Raw genomic sequence first — 18,530 nt, forward strand, 5'->3', positions numbered from 1 at the left:
TTCCCTTTGGATTTGGAGCTGTGATGTTATTCCTGTGGTGGCTCTGTACTCCTCTGAATTCTGCAGCAAAACTTACAATTAGAAAAAAGACTGCAATGGAAGCCTTTTCCCTCTCACATGAGTCCCTGCTTTGGTCTATGTACTTAAGGAAATTCTAGCAACTCAAGGATAAGTAGTAGTGTCTTAAGTATGTGGGCTCTCTTCTAATAGCCCAGCCTGTATTAATGATAGGGTTTCTTGTAGATATTTTTTTTTTTTTTGAGGAGTGGTGGTGTGAGTTTAAAACACAGTGCAAAAGTGGGAAATTCTCCACATGGCTTCCAGGCAACAGAGTTACAATATGATTGCTGTCGCCTAATCTGTTTCATTGTGCTTTCTTCATCCTTTGAGTAGACAGGATTAGAGAGTTTTAATTTAAAACATGCAGGTTTTGCTATGCATCCAGTTAACCTTTTTCCCCTCAGAGAGCCTTTGCCTATGCCAGTGATCTTTCCAGATCTAAGAGTTAATTTACCTAACTGAGTCTCCTTAATATGCACTGCTGTTATACTGGACAAAAAAAATCATTCCATCTGCATATTTTTTGCTGTAATGAGCATACCATGGACTTCATTTATCCTGATTTCAAAAAAAGAGACAAATTAAGTCCTTGTCTCCTTTTCTGTCTCCCAAAATACCACTGGAGCCTCTTTTCTTGTGCATCTTTATATAAGGAGCAAGTTTACAAATGACTTATTAAAACTCTAAGAGCTAGCTTTAGCTTGGTAAGAATTACTCTGTCTCTGATTGGGTTGTCATTAGTAATCAGACTATGTTGGAAGTCCATGAATGAACTGTGTACCTGAAAAGTTCTTGTTTACAATGTCGACTTTTTAAAGGTGGTATTCCTACTTTGAATTACCAATTTTTCTACAAAACTAGAAAAATGTTTTGTCCCATTGTTCATCAAAAAGACCTGGATAAGACCTGAGCTTTTGTGTCCATTGTGCCTTTTTAGAAATTCCTCCCTTTGAAAGTGGCATTTAAGGGAACAGGCAAAATAAGCTCTTGCATTCACAGAAATTTAGTACTCGTTTTAATTGTGTTTTGAAACTACAGTGTATGAGGAGATGTTTATGGTATTATTTTGCCATTTTATTCAGTAACCAAAAATTGTGCGGTTCTTAATCAACTTTTAGGATTTCCCTTTTGAATGTGTAGTGTTTTGTGCCATCTGGTGGCTCTTTCTTGCCACTGCAACAGATGGCAGATTAGTAACTTCTTTTTATAGCAGCTATGAAAGGTGTTCTACTGTCCTGTGGCTCAGTTTCTGTTTGACGGTTCAGGAAAACAGATTTGAGTATGTTCCAGGTGAAATGATCAAATCTTTGTATTCTCTGCAGCCTCAGATTGTTCTGGGTGGTACTGCACAAACAACTACGTTGGGGACAGCAACAGCTGTACAAACTGGAACTCCTCAGAGAACAGTGCAAGGAACAACAGCAACCTCCACTGCTGCCACAGTAAGATATTTGAGTGCATTTAGAACCCTTTTTTGTTCATTCACATATACATGTGTGCATATATGTATATACATACATCCACATAAACACAGATCGGAGTGGAGAGTAGTGAAGATGCAGGAGTTCTGTGAACTATTGGTCTTGAAAAGGTAAGCTTTTAGTAGAGCCATATAATTTACAAAGTGAAAACACAAGTCACTTGAATTTTGACAGCTGTCAAAGTATTAATTTTGATTTCTGTAACAGTTTTAAAGCACTCCTTTTTTTTAAAAAAAAAAAAAAAGCATTAGCTGTATCTTACAGAAGAGTGAATTGTTCAGCACTGCAGAGTAGAATCGGTATGAGAAGGGGTAAGAAGTTGGCACCAACTCATTCAAGATGCGTGTTTCCAGGACTGCAAAACCTGTGCATGATGTTATACACTGGGAAGGAGGAGCTTTGCTCTTTGTTGTCCTGCTAAAGCGCATATTTTCCCATACACCATGTGTTATTCTTAAAATACTTGGTGTTTCCTAACTTCATTAAGAATCATAATTTGTTAGATTTTGGTAACAAAAATGTACTATATATGTATATATGAAGCAAAACAGTAATTTCAGTTGATTATGTCTTAGGTGGTGAGGGACATGAATCTATAGATAATGTTCTGCAGTGATGAACTAGAGAAGGACTTTATTTCTCAGAGTATATAGCCAGATCATGTACTAAAAAGAGTTTATCTTCCCTTCTCTGACTGTTTCCTTTTTACCCGTCCTCCTCCCGTAACAGGAAACTATGGAAAATGTGAAGAAATGCAAAAACTTTCTGTCCACGTTAATAAAACTGGCATCATCTGGAAAACAGTCTTCAGAGACTGCGGCTAATGTGAAAGAATTGGTACAGAACCTGCTGGTAAGAGAAGTTCATTAAAAGTTGTAAGAAACAGTACAGTATCTGGACAAATTTAGCCTCAAAACTGAGGGGTTTTCTTTTTGAGAGGAGGGAGATTATAAAATCTGCGATAAATCAAATGGAAATTTTGCTTCTTCTCAATTAAATATGTGCATAAATTTTCCTTTAAGCTTGTAAATGAGATATTACTGCTCACATTCATGTGTGAGAACATGAGTTAAATTGAAGTGCAAGTAATGTAAATGGTGACTCTAAAGTCTACATTTTTTATTGATAAAACAGTGAATAAAAAGATGAATTATGTACTAGCTGTAGTGTCTTCCCTCAAGTACAATAGCTGAGTGTAGGAAATCACAAGTTTTTGCAAAAAAAAAAGTAAGTTATTATCTGAAGCTAATATAAAAGCTTGACATATTTAGTATTTATAGAATGAGTACTAATATTGCTTAACCTAGTTGTTAGCAACCTTTAAAGGTAGAGCTGTGTATTCCAGATGTCACAAAGCTTGTCACAAGACCAGAATTTGAAGTGTATCTTCCCGTGAGGAATATACATTTAGTTTTATGAGAGGCATCTGCCTTTTGAGCATGTCAGTGGGCACAACTTTAGTTATTTGAAATGGAGGAACTATAGTACCTTTGGAAAAGAGAATACCAGAGGTGGGGCTGCCCAGCTGTTCTGAGCAATGGTGGTTGGCTGATTGCAGGTCACATGAAGTATTCCTGGAGGTTCCACCTGGTTCTTTGATCTTAAAGATAGGACAATTCCTGTAACTGAAAATGTTACTTAAAATTGACTGAAAGATGGGAAGGACAGAAGAAAAGATGGGACTGTAGGTCTTACTAGTTGCAATTTGTAGTAAAATTAGTTACTACCATAAAGATATTGGTAACTAAAATTAGTGAGGGATGATAAAACCACTCATTTTCAATAAACTGTTAAGTCTTAATCTTTTTTTTTTTTGTGTTGAGTATCTGTAAAAGTTAATTTCTACGAGTTTGTTCATTTGGATTTTCTGTTTTGAAGGATGGAAAAATTGAAGCAGAAGACTTCACCAGTAGGCTGTACAGAGAACTTAATTCTTCACCTCAACCTTACCTTGTGCCTTTCCTGAAGGTAACTTGAGTTCACTAGTCCTTATATATTTCTGTGCTTACGAATCAGCGGCAATGAACACAAGCACATCTTTTACTAGTATAGATGGAATTCTAAAATAGTGTAAATGAAAGTTTTAAATGGTGCCTGGTTAGACTTTTGCTTCCTTAAAACATATTTCTGCCTCTTGATTCCAAGAGTTTGTTAAGTATGATTCATTGGCACAGTTAGTACTGTAATTTCTACCACAGTATCTCTTTTGAGAGATCTGAAAAGTTTGCTTTCTATGACTTATAAGCAGTTTCTTTCCATAGCACCAAACATATAAATTGATTTATTATCCTCTTTTTAGTCTTGGAAAGAAAACAAGGGATTGAATGATACAGAAAACCATACCTTCTGGACAAACTCATTCTCTTTTGCCTGTGCTGTATACCTGTTTATATGGATAAACAGGAAATTTGTCACCTCTCAATAATAAATCCTATTTGTCATAAATTTTGTAGTAATTGGACATATCTCAAAATGTTTGTTTTGAAACATTTACCATCTGAAAATCAGAGAAAGTACAACAGCACTATATGGTGAGAGTATAACTCTGCTTAATGTGTGATGAAAGGATATAGTTGTAGGTGTGTGGTGATGTTTCTGGGTTCTTAAATGCTTGTTCAACCTTGAGCTGTTCATGAGGACAAAAACTGTTACCATAAGAAAACAACCAATGTGAGAATCCAGTAAAACACTGTGGTCTCTGAGCTGTTCTGAAACCTTCACCGATGTCTTTTAAGCCATCCCTTGTTATAGCTTGTTATATATGGAGGAACACAGTCAAGGGAGGCAGCACGGGCCCGGATTGTTAAATACATACCAGGGGTTCCAGGTAGGTTTGCATAACCTAGATGCCCATGATATCCAGGCTTCTGCAGCCACTCTGTCTAGCTGTAAATGTAAAGTAGCATGGTATTTCTGTGTGTGCCCCTGTCGTGTTTTCTCAGGTGCACGCAGACTGATACAATGGACTGAAATGAAATACGTTGCTTTTTACAGTTAATGTTTTCTTGTGTGATCTGGGATTAAAATGCTCAAGCAAATTCTTTCCTCTTTTCAGAGGAGTTTACCTGCCTTGCGACAGTTAACACCAGACTCTGCAGCTTTCATTCAACAAAGTCAGCAGCAGCAGCCAACAACACAAGCGACGATAGCGACGATTCCATCTGCAGCGGTGCTCCTAAGCTCCTCAGTTCAGCGCACAGCAGGGAAGGCAACTGCAACTGTAACGAGTACTCTCCAACAACCTGTCATCAGCCTAACTCAGCCTACACAAGTTGGTGTTAATAAACAAGGGCAGTCTACACCACTGGTGCGTAAGCTCAAGTGCATCATCTGTTATTGCACAGCATTTTTTTGATAATACAGTGACTTTTCTTCTCTAAGTTGGTGGTTTAGCTCAATCAGAGATCTTTTGACCTCTTCAGAGAAACTAGCTACTAAGAAAAAAAAGTATAATCTAAAATCCATTCTTGATTAAAGTACTATATTATTTCCTATTTTAGGGTGAAATATTGGTAGATTGTCTCAAGCACTCCATACCCATGAGAGAGCAGTGTTCTGGAGGATCTTTCATTTCCCATTTCATAAGTCTAATGATAGATGACCCTAAAAGAGGAGAAAGAATAATTTTCTCAGGCCTGAACATAAACCAAATAAGAACAGTATAATGTGCAGCACCTTTTTTTCCTCTTCTCATAGCAAAGCGGTGTCTGAGTGTAAGGTTTTTCTAGGATGTGTATTAATTAATCTAGATTATTACATTGCTAGGGTTTTTTTGCTACTTAGTACTCAATGTTCCCTATAGAGCATTTGACATTCATCTGAGCTACTTGGTCCAGAAATTTTCACATAAAATGAAAAGGAGAGATCTCTTGTCAGTTCACAAATACTTGTCACTTACCTTGAGAGAAAAGCTAGTGATTCTATTGGTCTTACTGCCTTTATAAGCTAGGTGTTATAGAAGGAGGTTAGGAACCTAGGGAAGTTATAAAAACTGATCACTGACTAATTAGTTCTGGATTTGCAAGAGAATAGTTCGGTCTTTAACTTAAACATATAGAATAGTAGCAAAAGTAAGACTTGCCAAGTTATAGAAATGAAGCTTGTGAATAGTCAGAGCTGGTAATGTCTTTACAGTAGTTTGAAAGTAAGTTTCTGAAAACTAACAGAGGCCAAAAGATGAGTTTGCACAAAAGGCTCTGATTGTAGCATTGCGATGTAACTCTATTTTTATGAGTTCACATTTAGAAACAGTATGGCTACAGCTGCCTGAGACTCAGTCTAACTTAACAATCTAATAGTAGAAAGCTACACAGCTGTAGCTTATCCTGATTCTGGATGAAAACAGCATATGTAGAATCAGCTGGATTATCTTTATCATGTCTCCTGTTATTTTTAGTTCTAGAGTTTGTTCAGGCAGATCCAATTTGCCTCTGTATCTCTAATGTAGAAACCACGTGTAGATAGTTTTAACTGGATCTTTGTGATTATAGATGTTTGACTGTGTTGGTTTTTTACTAGAAATTGGTTACTGATTTTTTTTTTTTTGTATCACAGAAAGTGGAATATTGGTTTTCCTGTAATGCGTAATTTATCTAAAGAAACTTTTAAGTACCTTAAAGTGTGCTGGTTCTAAATCAATGAACAGGTGTGTTAACATCATAACTTACAAGTTGATTGTTAGGGTTTGTTCTTCCCACCTGATTCTTAACCTTAGTTATTTCTTAGCTCGTTTACAGTTCTTTTTGTTTTTTTGGGTTTTTTTATTATTATTTGCAGGTTATCCAACAGTCTCAAAAAGCAGGGGCATTGATAAGGCCTCCGCAGGTAACGTTGACACAGACACCAATGGTAGCACTGCGGCAACCACACAGTCGTATTATGCTCACTACTCCTCAAATTCAACTGAATCAACTTCAGACAGGTAAGATGTCAAGATACTTGGTATAGGCTATGTTTGATAGCATGAACTGGTGTGGTTTATGAATATCAGTTCTTAAGTGCCCCGTAGCTGTTTGAAGGCTGTTATACTACTGCTGAAATCTTCAGTGCATAGCACCAGAGTGGCTGAGCATGCACATATGTCAGGGCAGCATCTACTGTCAGAGAAATTGTTTGGGTACTGGAATTGTGTGGGAGGGCCCTGTTTTAGATGCGTGAAATGCTGACAGAAACTATTGAGGTAAAGCCTTTGCACCAGAACTATTGCCATGACTGGCTTGTAGATCTGAACTCTGATACAAGTTTGATGGAGTACAAATCTTGTCTGTCTTCTTGCAGTACCTGTGGTAAAACCAGCAGTATTACCTGGAAACAAAGCTATTGCCACTGTTTCGACACAAGTAGCTGCTGCTCAGAAGAATAAACTGAAAGAACCTGGGGGAGGCTCTTTTAGGTGAGGAACCATATGGTTATTTGTGCTTGTGCTGCCTGGACAGCCTGCTGAACTCAGTGGGAACCCTTCTGTGTACTCCAGTGGTGCTGAATCTGGCTGGGTAAACTCACCAGAACTAGAGGTGGATTTTCTGTGGGCAGGTTTGCTACTTTAATAAAGACTTTAACAAACAGCTGTGAGCATACTTGTGCCAGACTGGTTTTAGCATTTAGCTGGCATTAAGGATAAATATAAAACCTCACAAACAATTCCTGCCTGGACAAGCAAATAAAATCAATTCCTTCACTCCTCCCAACTCTGCTCGGGTTATTCGGATGCACAGCCTGGCTTACAGTGATGAGTCCAGTTTATTATTGTTCTGTGGTAGTGATATGTTGGATCCCTTGTTTCTCAAGGTGTTGAAACATTATGTAAGAAAGGATCTTGAGAAAACAGTTAGGAAGTACAAAACTGCAAAAATATTTCTAGTGCTCTTTGGAATCAAATTATGTTAGTTTTATTTTATTGTGTAATAAAAGCAAATAAAAGGCAAAAATGAAATAAAGTACTCAGGTTTACTGTGGAATTCATTATTATATGCAGCTGTGGTATTGTAGCAGTGAGTGCAGATAAGCACTAAATGTTATGATTATAATGAGTTTTCCTTTCTTAAGGGATGACGATGACATTAATGATGTTGCATCAATGGCTGGAGTCAACCTGTCAGAAGAAAGTGCTCGGATATTGGCAACAAACTCAGAGCTAGTGGGCACATTAACAAGATCCTGTAAAGATGAAACCTTCCTCTTCCCAGCACCTTTACAAAGAAGGATATTAGAAATAGGTATGTTGATTTTTCTTGAACTTTAAGAAACAAATTTTACTAGTCTTGGGTTTAATTGAAGGCATTTTGTGTAGAAATTGAGTCCATACCTTTTGTATATTCTGATGCTTGTGGGCAATCATGCAGTTTACGAAAGCAGAATAGTGTTAAGGGATAGCAAAACTATAGAGTTGCCTTCTAAAATGTTGGCAATTTAACATCAGAATTACTGGACCTGGTTAAAATCATGACTGTATAAACTGATAAGGCTTAACAAAAATAATGACATTTGTTATTAAAAAAATAATTCCAGAAACACTTTTATTGTATTTACTTGTTTAGAATTGATGGTGGAACAAAAATAATTCTTCAATTATTTGTTATACTGCAGTATACAGCATTTATTAATATATTATACATTTTGTTAAGCTAATACAGATTTTCATATGTGTGCCATTTCTTGTTTAATGCTTGTCTGAGAAATACCTGAAAGTCTTATTTTGCAAACAGCATTTAAATTTCCATGACTGAGATTAGCCACATGTTTAGCTGTATTGTAAAATAATTTTTTACAACTGACTTCTGTCCTGATCATAGGTAAAAAACATGGAATAACAGAAATCCATCCTGATGTAGTTAGCTACGTTTCACATGCTACACAACAAAGACTACAAAACCTCGTGGAAAAATTATCGGAGACTGCTCAACAAAAGAATATTTCATACAAGGTACCTGTATTTAGTTGCACAAATAAAATGGCAAAATTGCACAAATTCAGCAGGCTATCATGTTGGCTGTAATGCATGAGTTCAGGTGTTCTTCATTCTGTGGTTAAGGTTGTTTATTCTCTTACGTTAAGATATTAATACACATAGATGACTAGAACTCTTTAGCTTGCATATACAAAATGTTTTTAAAACAAATGCAGAGAAACTGTGCCCTCCCCTTTATGTCAAATGTTCGGAGTCTGAGTGATTGTACAATCAGATAGACAGATAAAAGCCCTGCTTTGAATTCTCAAGAGACTGCTGTCTGACAGATGTGTGTTCTTAGTAGGTGCAAATGCCTAAACACCACACAGCTCTGTGAAATACATTGGTGAGGTTAAAGCTGTGATGATATTAGTTTAGAAGTCAAAATTTGATGATTCATGGAGTAGAACAAAATGCTTTTAAGAATTCTAGCTGGTTTGGTGTAAATATACGCTTGCTATTTGTTTGAAAGGGACAAAGTGAACATTTGAGCTTTAAATGTATATGTTCTTCTACAGCACAGTACAAGCTAACAGTTTTGTTTTTAAGAAATGTAATGAGAAATGTATTTGCGTTTTCAGGATGATGAAAGATACGAACAAGCAAGTGATGTTCGAGCACAGCTCAAGTTCTTTGAACAACTTGATCAAATAGAAAAACAGCGTAAAGATGAACAAGAAAGGGAAATTTTAATGCGTGCAGCAAAGGCAAGTGCTCGGATTTTACACGTTTGCAAAGTGTCATTTTTGACGTCAAAACTGCAGAGTTTCTTCTCATTTTAAAGCACTTGCAATGAAGGGGAAGACTGCTCTTCAAAGATGGAGTTTGATGATTATGTTCTTTGCCTAAGCTCTGTTCTGCTTTTCATGGAAAAGCATGTGAGACAGCTTCTTTGCCAGTCTCGTTGCATGTTCCTGAATTAAAGTAGGTCTTAAAATTTAGTTTTTGCACTTTGTATTGTGAAAAAGGTGAATTTTATAGCTTGGTGATACTCGTGAGTGGAATAGAGAGGTTACAGGTATTTTGGAGAACAGAAATACAGAAAGATTTTTACAAGTTGGAGAAATACAATAAATAGGAAATGGTTTTAATGTAAGCATTAGACTTTGTGGTTTTACTCAATGGCCCGAATATAGGATGAATATGACTAGGCGGGAGTGCTCTAGAAATAATTGGCAAAACAACCTATGGTTTCTCTTGGGTTTGTGATCTGGTATGCATTGATTATGTCAAAATCCAATTTTTGTATTGCAGTGTTCGCACATAAGTTGTGAACTAACACCTTCATTTCAGCTGGTTCCTGTTAGACCTGAGCTGGAATACTCTATCCAGTTTTTGGGCTCTACACCAGGTAGACTTCAGAAAGAAAGCAATTTAAAGGGCTAGAAAATGTGACCTATGAAGTAAGATTAGAGAGTAAATCTGTTTACTTCAGAAGATAAAAGACTGGGGTGAGACATGTCTTCGTGACTGTGTTTTACATATTCATATAATTCCCTGTGTTTGCTGTGCCTAAAGTGCAGCAGGGAAGACGTATGTTAATCATTAGGAAAGCTTAATATTTTAAGAGTACTCGAGCATTGAATGAAAATAATTTCTATTGTTGTTAGTCTAAAGAATGTATGGGATTAACAACAGTCAGGATTTGTTTGAATGTAGTTAGTCTTGCCTTATGTGAGAGTATGGATGAAAGACTGTCTTGAAGTTCTTCCTGTTTTCTGTTTGACTTCTTGAAAAAAAACCCAAGAAACTAAGAGAATTGACATATGTAGCAAAAAAAAAAGTAAAATTGACAAATGTGTTTTAATAGTGTTAGACAATAAAGTTTGCTGAAATTATATGTTCTGTTACTTATGTTCTGGTGAGGCCACACCTCAAATACTGTGTTCAGTTCTGGACCCCTCACTAGAAGACAGACATTGAGGTGCTGGAGCGTGTCCAGAGAAGAGCAACAAAGCTGAGGAAGGGTCTAGAGGACAAGTCTGATGAGGAGCAGCTGAGGGAACTGGGGGTGTTTAGCCTGGAGAAAAGGAGGCCCAGGAGAGACCTTATCACTCTCTACAACTGCCTGAAAGGAGATTGTAGTGAGGTGGGTGTTGGTCTCTTCTCCAAGTAATAAGCAGTAGACAAGAGAAAATGGCCTCAAGGTGTGCCAGGGAAGGTTCAGATTGGATATTAGGAAAAATTTCTTCACCAAAAGGAAGGGTTGTCAAGCACTGGAACAGGCTGCCCAGGGAAATAGTTGAGTCACAATCCCTGGAGGTATTTAAAAGACGTGTAGATGTGTAGTTTAGGGACATGGCTTAGTGGTGGACTTGGCAGTGTTAGGTTTACGGTTGGACTCGTGGATCTTTAAAGCTCATTTCCAACCTAAACGATTCTATGAATCTAAAAATATGATACATACAAGTAATTGTAGGTGCCGAAGTGAAATGGGCATTTGCTAATGTAAATGGTCTGTGGGTCAGTTAGCTGCAGTTTGTTCAGATGGGAGTCTGACTTGTGTGTCTAGGTGTAGCAAAAAGGTATGTTCTTAGTAAGTACATAGTTACACAGCAAGGGGAGGAATTTTGCCAAAAAGTACAGGTCTGATTCCTTTTTTCATGTGTGTGTGTTTCAATTCATGGATCTGTGTAACTTGTGTCTTGTGATGGTTTTGTTTAAGGCATAAATGCTTAGCTATTCCTTTGCTATTTTTAACACAGCTGAAACAGGATGATTTTTCAAAAATAGATACCTGAAACTAAGAAATGGAAAACTGCTTTTAATTTCTAAAAATTATTTTCCCCTGTTGATGTCTCTGGGAGTGGTAGGTGTTCTCCACTTCGTGCAGAACTTTAAGAAAAACTTTCATATGTTATGTAAAACTTATAATCATTAACTGCTTTTGTAACTATATTAATTTTTCTTTCTTTTTCTCCAACCATTCCATGTTCATCCCTTACCAACATAGTCTCGATCTCGACAAGAAGATCCGGAACAGCTTAGGTTGAAACAGAAGGCCAAGGAGGTAAGTATTCACCTTAAAGTGAACTTTTATTTTGGAAATTGAAAGAAAAATAATTAACTGTACTTGTTCTGGCAAATACAGATGCAGCAGCAAGAGTTAGCACAGATGAGACAGAGGGATGCCAACTTGACTGCATTAGCTGCGATCGGTCCCAGAAAGAAAAGGAAAGTAGATTCACCGGGATCTGGATCAGGGACAGAGGTACGGTGTAATTGTAGTGTTCGGTTTTGCTGCGTCAGCCTCTGTAAAAAAACCTTTCTGTTCAGAGCTTTTTCCCCAGTTTGTGGAAGCTTTGAGCGGCAGAAGTGTATTTTGTGTTCAGATTTGCTTGCTCCAAGGCCAGAATCAATTTTTAGCATCTGTGTAGTGGTGTAGGGAGTAAAATTTGAGTTGTCATTCCCTGATTTATGGAGCTGGAGGAATGTTAGAAAAGCCATCTCCGCTCTCTCAAGTCTCTGCTTTTTTGGACCTCCATAGTTTTGGGAAGAGATTGTTGTGATTGTAGCCAATCTAACTAAATAAGAGTGCAGAGTAATGCTGCTGAGGTGGGTGCAGTGGTAGAATTGAATCACTGCTAAATTTGACAGCAGGAGCTTCAGGTTATAGGAACTTGCCTGATTATTTCTTCAGCTGATGATTTGCCTTAGTTTTAGTATCTCTACAGCAGTTCAGTTTGACCAATTCCATCTGTTTATGATGTTCTTTCATATCCTTTGTATATTCTGCTGTTTAATCTGACCTTTTAAAAATTTCCCTGCAGACTAAGTATCAGCATGCTCAGTGTCTGATTAGTTTAATATTAATTCAGGTAGATTGGTAGACTATCTGCTATATTTCTAAACAAGTTAATAAACATGAAATGGTATAAAATTGCTTTCTGCATGGAAGACATGCAATGTGGGATTTCTCCAGTGTTTAAAAAGAGCAAAATCTTCTTGAAACTTGTCATTTACAGGCCCAAAAGCTCTCTTCATAACTTGAGAATTTTTCCCTGCAAAGTTTTGTGTCTGATAGCAAGTGACAGGATAGTAATAGTTTAATAATTCTGTGTATTACCCCCTGAGCATTCAAAATTTTTAGTGCTAAAGCATTTACACTGTAGAAAAGCCTCTTATTTCAAAAGAATTCACCTTGCTTTATACTGAATTGCTACAAGCAATAATTTACAGGTGCTTGATATAAAAGGTTAGAGAACAATCTGAATCCTAGTAAATGTTATTTTTATTTATAAAAATAATCAAGCCTCTTGAGCATCTTTTAAAGTAATTCTGAGATTTGAAATTTACTAAAATGCCTGTTCCTGATGATAACTTATGTTAACAAATTACTGTATTAAAGGTTTATAAATGTGGTTTAAAATTATAAAAATTGTAGAATGTGGCACTTTTACAAAGAGATGGCTATATAAATGAAGTCGTCTGAGGAATATGCTGAAGTATCTCATGCAGTGTTAGTGTTGGCATTGCTCACGCATGCTCAACTGTGCAACATTAATAGTCTGTTAATGTCACTGAGGTTATGGAATGTATTTTACATCTACTGTGAACACTTGTTTGTATTTCATCTAAATCTGACTAATTTAGTTATCCTAGATTAATCACTTACTGGTTAACCAATTAACTACAGGTTCCCTGGAAATCTAATCTCTTTGTCTGTTTAATTAAGAACCAGCTGCTTTTGATCTGATAGACTCACAGCTGTGCTTTTGCTGCCGTGTCACTTGACATTTTTAAATTGAGCTCCACTTGTCACCATTTGTATGCAGTTTGTAGTTAAGGCATATTACAAGAAGTGTGGAGAATAAGGTTTGTCATTACTTAGACACAGATTTGTAAATGTAAGCTTTTGATGTCTAGGAATGCTGAATCTTAATTACATGTAAAAATCACTTTAAGTAGTAATTGTACTGTTTTGTTTCAGAATTCAACAAAACAGGTTCCTGTCACGTTTTTATGTCCATGTGACTTTATGGAAAGTTACTAAAAAGCTTCTTAACTTGTTCCATGTTTACAGGAGTAGCATAGTTCTGTGTCTTTAAAGACTCCTGAAATTTTAGCTTTGCATTTAAAGTATTATAGTATACATAATAAAATCAGGCTTGTGCTTCTACTGAAGAATATTTAAAAAAACCCCCAAAATTAAACCCCTTTCCAACCATTCTTTCCATTGTCTTGTTAGTAGTCCTAGGTATGTGTTTGACAAAATTTAGTTAGCATCCAGTGCTCTCCTGCATCTTTTAACTTCCATTGAAGTTGACGGAAATCAGCACCTAAGTTGTGTCAAGTGCCTTAAAACACCCCTTTGAAAATCCAGCCTTTAAACCGTCCGAACTACGGGATTTCAATGATTTGATGCTTGCTGGTTCAATGGGTAACTTGCTTGAGAAACAGAAGTCTGACTTCACTGTTAGCAGTGTGGTGAAGCAAGAACACCTGCGCTGGACACAGCATGCTACTAACCCAGAGATGGTAACTTCCAGCACAAGTTTACGTTGATTTCTTAATAATGTACACTGATCGTAAATATATTATGTTCACATGTAGAAAGGACTGTATTAGTGTGAGCCTCAGCAGGTTATTCACATGGCTTTTGCACTACTCTTAAATTTTGTCTCTTCTCAAGTCTGGGGTGTTCTTATTTAGAACAGTCTTTTAAAATTCTCCAAACTTTCAGGCAGATAAATCCTTATTCACTAGTGGAGTGTATTTGGACGTTCTTGTGTCACTAAGTATTGAAGTTCATTTAAAAAAGAAAAGAAAATACTATCCTTGTAAATGAAATTGGAGGGGAAAAAAGAATCCATAGATAAGCCACAGAAACATAACCTGTTCCCAATCACTCAGAACACCTTCATTATTTACATAAATACCCAGAGAGCAAGGTATCAGCAACAGGCAACTGCCAAAAAAGATTCCTGACTTTAAAATTTGAGGTGAAAGTTGGCTTTTCGGTCTCTGCGTGCCATCTACTGGTGACTGTGCCTTACTGCTGCCGCAGGCGAGGAGGAGCAGGGAGGCGGCTTCAGAGTGGCTTTGGTCGCCGCAGCTCTGAGCCATGCTGCTCTTCAGCTGCCCTTGCTGGGCCGTGCCCTTCTGCCAGCCCAAGGCAGACAGCACCCGTCTTACCCCCTGTGCATGTGCACAGGACGTGAGCCAATCCCAGTCTTCGCTGGAAGAGGCAACTTGTTACTGGATAGCGTTCCTGCCGATTCTGATGGCTGAGGACTTTCAGCCAGGGTTTCCTTGCTTGTATAAGGGAAAGTGTAACAGTCACGGAAGAATTGCTTTAATCGTATGTATTCTATCAGAACTGTGTCTTCTGCAAGTGAAAATGCATTGAGTTAGCCCCAGCAGCCTTGCTTTGTAACTCACTAGGCAGCGTACATCTAAACAGCTGAAGGATGTGGGTATCTCTATATCTCTAAAGATACTGGATTTCTTTTTTCTCCTTTTTTTTGGAGAGAGAAATACAATAATATACTACTTGTTTATCTTGCCAATTTGTGTGGAAAACTACCAGTGTGTACCAGAGGGATAAGTGTTGCTGAATGATGGAGAAAAATTCAGAGATCATTGGAGAATGTCTGACTGTCTAGGATAGCTATTTCTTAATGTAATCCTGAGCTTGGTTACAGCTGTTGTCACCAAAAGGAGAGCTCATGGCACCCTACCATGAAGATCAGGGGGAATCTAGGATGTTATTCAAGACCTCATGGTCCAGGGGGATAGAACTGCTCTCCAGTTCATCAGGAACTGCGGGACTACCCTTGGGATCTGTATGATGACATGTGAAAAATAGTGTCTTATCTATTTGTTTTGGTTCTTGGGATTGCCTATCATTAGTGCCTTCCTAAAGATAAGAGCAGTGCTTTGGGTTTTTTTTGTCTATTAAATATCACTGAAAACTTCTGATTGTTCAATGATTGTTTATAAATAAGAATGAAAAAGACACCTCTGATCTGGTCGCATACAACATACTGTTTGATAGCTTCCTGCACATAGTCACTTAGTTCTTACCTCACATGTTTTCTCAGAAAAGTTTTGGAATACCTGAGGGCACTGACACGTTCTGATCTATCTGTTCTTCTCATTTCCAGGGATCTGGTTCAAGTGCAGCAGTCCCAGGCAGCTCTGGAGTTGGAACAACCAGACAGTTTACGCGACAAAGGATAACGCGGGTGAACCTCAGGGACCTCATATTTTGTTTAGAAAATGAGCGAGAGACAAGCCATTCACTATTGCTATATAAAGCATTCCTTAAGTAAAATGGAAAAGATCAAGGTATTTTTGACGGAGAGACGCCTGAGGACATTTTTTATATATTTGCAAATTACGCCTTTTTGTAACAAGCAAATGGGATATTGTTTAAAAAACAACCACCTCTTTACATGGAACAGTTTTATATTCCTGTTTATAAATAAACTCTTCAGTATAAGAGAAGTACATTTCTGTAACAGTGAGGATACTTACAAGGCCTGTGGATACTATAAAAGGACAATTAAATTTTAACTCATCTCTTGATTGAGTGGCCTTCTTGCCAAACAAGCCATATATAAAGACTGATGGAATCGTTTAGCAAATAACTAGCTACCCTTTGTCAGCCCTGTAGCAGTTTCAACATTAATTGTGCATTTTAGTTCAGTTTTATTCAACTAAATCAATTATATAGGCATATGTCTACAGCAAATGACCTCATTTCATTTAGCTTTTTTTAAACAGTCAGTTAGCAAAGCAAACTGATTTTTTAAGAATATTTATCTTTCCCCAAAATGTTCAAAATCTAGAGGGATATACAGTTAATTTTAAACATAACCTCAATTTTAATCACATTATTGCTTATTAGAGGCCCTGAAATCCCATAAAGGAGGGTTACTTCTGAATGTTTTAGCAGCATCTGTAAAAATGCATTTTATTTGCTATAGTTTGTAAAGCTGTAAAGTTAAAAAAGGAAAAAAAGGAAAAAAAGAGAAACCTTTTCAGCATAAATATATTTTACTTGCACTGTGTTTTTTAGCTAAAGTGAAAGCTTAGATTAAATAAAATCAAAGTTGAGAGGAATCATCAAAAGACTGTTTCTCAGTGTGAATCAAGTGTTGAAAAATGGTTGGTGTATTTTGTCAGTAATTGTACATAATTTTTGGCACATAACATAAAAATGGCTATGTAAACTATAATTATTTTGCTAAAAGACTGTATGCAAGCTGTGGGCCTACTTTAAAGATGTCCAGAGCAAAGTCCCTTCTTTGTACCTATTTTTTTATTACAAATATACTAATTGGTTCTTTATATTTTCAGAGGTTATTGTATTAAATTGTCTATTGATAGTACTTTTATGACTGTAAATACTTTGGCTTTCTTTGTGTGAACTCTCATGGTAGAATTTAACTCTCTTGCGTGTAAACTGAATGCTGATCAGTATTTTTATCAACACCTGACAACTGTTACACCCCTTTTATTTTGTCTTTTAGGAAATCCTGTCTTTCCATTTTTTTTCATGTAAATTTTGCACAGTTACTTGTTCATATGTAAATATTTTACTTTCAAAAATGAAGTTTTTAATTGCTATTGTTTTATATAGGATTGAAAGAAAATTAACTCCTTTATTAAAAACAAATTTATCTGTATTTGCTAATGTATTTTTCTCTCTAAATCTTTTCTCCTCTTGGATTTATTTTTCTTGGTACAGTAAAAGATGAGTCTGCCTGAGGGGATGCTGTTTCCTAAAGATGCACTTTGGGGTTTTTTTTATATTGTTTTGTCAGTATTTTGGAAGTATGTAACTTTATGAATCTTGAAATTTCATTGTTGTCTTGGGGGTCTTGGACTAAGATCGGTGGATAGTGGGTTTTGTTTGGTTCGGTTTTTAAGCAGGGAAAGTTTCTGAAGAGATATTAAAAGTATTTTGGTTTTGTCTAGTGAAGGTTTCATAAAACACCCTCTCCTTGAGGGCAACCTACTCCCTCAAACACAATTAATTATGATGGTTTTCAGAAGGTGTGACATAAAACACAGAATTTGGAGCACAACTATAAAAGAATATAATCAGGGACACACTTTTGATTAACGTGAAAATCTGAGAAGGTGTATTTGTGATGCTCTGTACTGAATATTTAGCTTTTATTTGTTGTTTTTTTTTTTTTAATTCCTCTTCTCATGGGCAACCTAATAGTTCACAGTTGTGAAGGCCTAATCCTGCTATTAGATTACCAGAAAAATCTCATTAATTTGGTAATTATTTCTTGCATACAGACAAATCTATCTACAGGCTACTGCACCAAGCACACTACTGTTGAACTGGCACTCAGCCCGGCACTGACTCGGTCCACGTGAGGAGACCAGTTGTCTCTGAAAAAGCGGATTAGCTCCTGAAGCGATGTACTCACCTGACACCATGTATGGCACTTACTTGAAGATTTTAATTGTTTGTAAACTCCAAACTGTCTTTCAAATTGTGTAATGTTATTAAGTGGAAAGAAACAACTTTTGACTTTTGGCCAAAACATTGTCATAGCCTTCCTTTAATTGTAACAAGTGTTGGTTGTAAATATTAATCACCAGTGGCCGTCCGGCGACCGAGCACAGTATGTGTGAAGCTGTGGTGGGTAAGTTGGGAAGAAGCTGACCTTCAGGTGTTGCTTCCAATAGCAAGTTGGGGGTAAGACATGTTTGAAAAATTAAGGTTATTACATGGTATCCTGTACTTTGCACCCCCTCTTCAGTAGAGGTAGTAGCTTAGAAATACACTGGAGGGGCCAAGGGAGTTGGGAGGAAGGAGAGATCTATGGCCGTGGCTCTTGGTTTTAAGTGACGTGTTTAAGTGCACAGTCAGCCCTAGCCCTTCATATAATTTTTCTCAGCTTTTAAAAGTTCCTCTTCTTTTAGTCTGAAAAGCTGGTAGTGTCCATGCTCCCTCCATTAGTTCAAATCCATGTAATTTTTGACCATAATATTGGCACTTTTTTGTTAATACTGGAGTACTGCCTCATGTGGCCATTGGCATGCTTCTGAGGAGATGTTCTCATGGCAGATCAGTT

At 37.0% G+C, this 18,530-nt stretch overlaps 1 protein-coding gene across 3 annotated transcripts in view; it reads left to right on the forward strand.

Moving 5' to 3' along the window:
• The window catches only part of TAF4 (TATA-box binding protein associated factor 4), a 39,738-nt gene extending 22,618 nt beyond the window's left edge, over window positions 1-17,120 (forward strand). The window contains exons 5-17 of one of the 3 annotated variants that reach the window (XR_012625518.1): window positions 1,383-1,502; window positions 2,271-2,393; window positions 3,420-3,509; window positions 4,597-4,848; window positions 6,318-6,462; window positions 6,819-6,933; window positions 7,587-7,756; window positions 8,333-8,463; window positions 9,069-9,194; window positions 11,441-11,497; window positions 11,579-11,698; window positions 13,676-13,965; window positions 15,594-15,712. Coding sequence is in view for 1 of the 3 variants with exons in the window: in XM_074843021.1 (XP_074699122.1) it covers window positions 1,383-1,502; window positions 2,271-2,393; window positions 3,420-3,509; window positions 4,597-4,848; window positions 6,318-6,462; window positions 6,819-6,933; window positions 7,587-7,756; window positions 8,333-8,463; window positions 9,069-9,194; window positions 11,441-11,497; window positions 11,579-11,698; window positions 15,594-15,761 (1,617 nt within the window). In the remaining 2 variants the exon portion in view is untranslated. Of the gene's footprint in view, window positions 1-1,382; window positions 1,503-2,270; window positions 2,394-3,419; window positions 3,510-4,596; window positions 4,849-6,317; window positions 6,463-6,818; window positions 6,934-7,586; window positions 7,760-8,332; window positions 8,464-9,068; window positions 9,195-11,440; window positions 11,498-11,578; window positions 11,699-13,675; window positions 13,966-15,593 lie in introns of those variants that run through there. The other 2 variants (XM_074843021.1, XR_012625519.1) reach the window with 2 other exon arrangements.
• The last annotated feature ends 1,410 nt before the right edge of the window (window positions 17,121-18,530 follow it).

Source organism: Strix aluco, chromosome 17 (genome assembly GCF_031877795.1).
Source record: "Strix aluco isolate bStrAlu1 chromosome 17, bStrAlu1.hap1, whole genome shotgun sequence".
NCBI classification, from domain to species: Eukaryota; Metazoa; Chordata; class Aves; order Strigiformes; family Strigidae; genus Strix; species Strix aluco.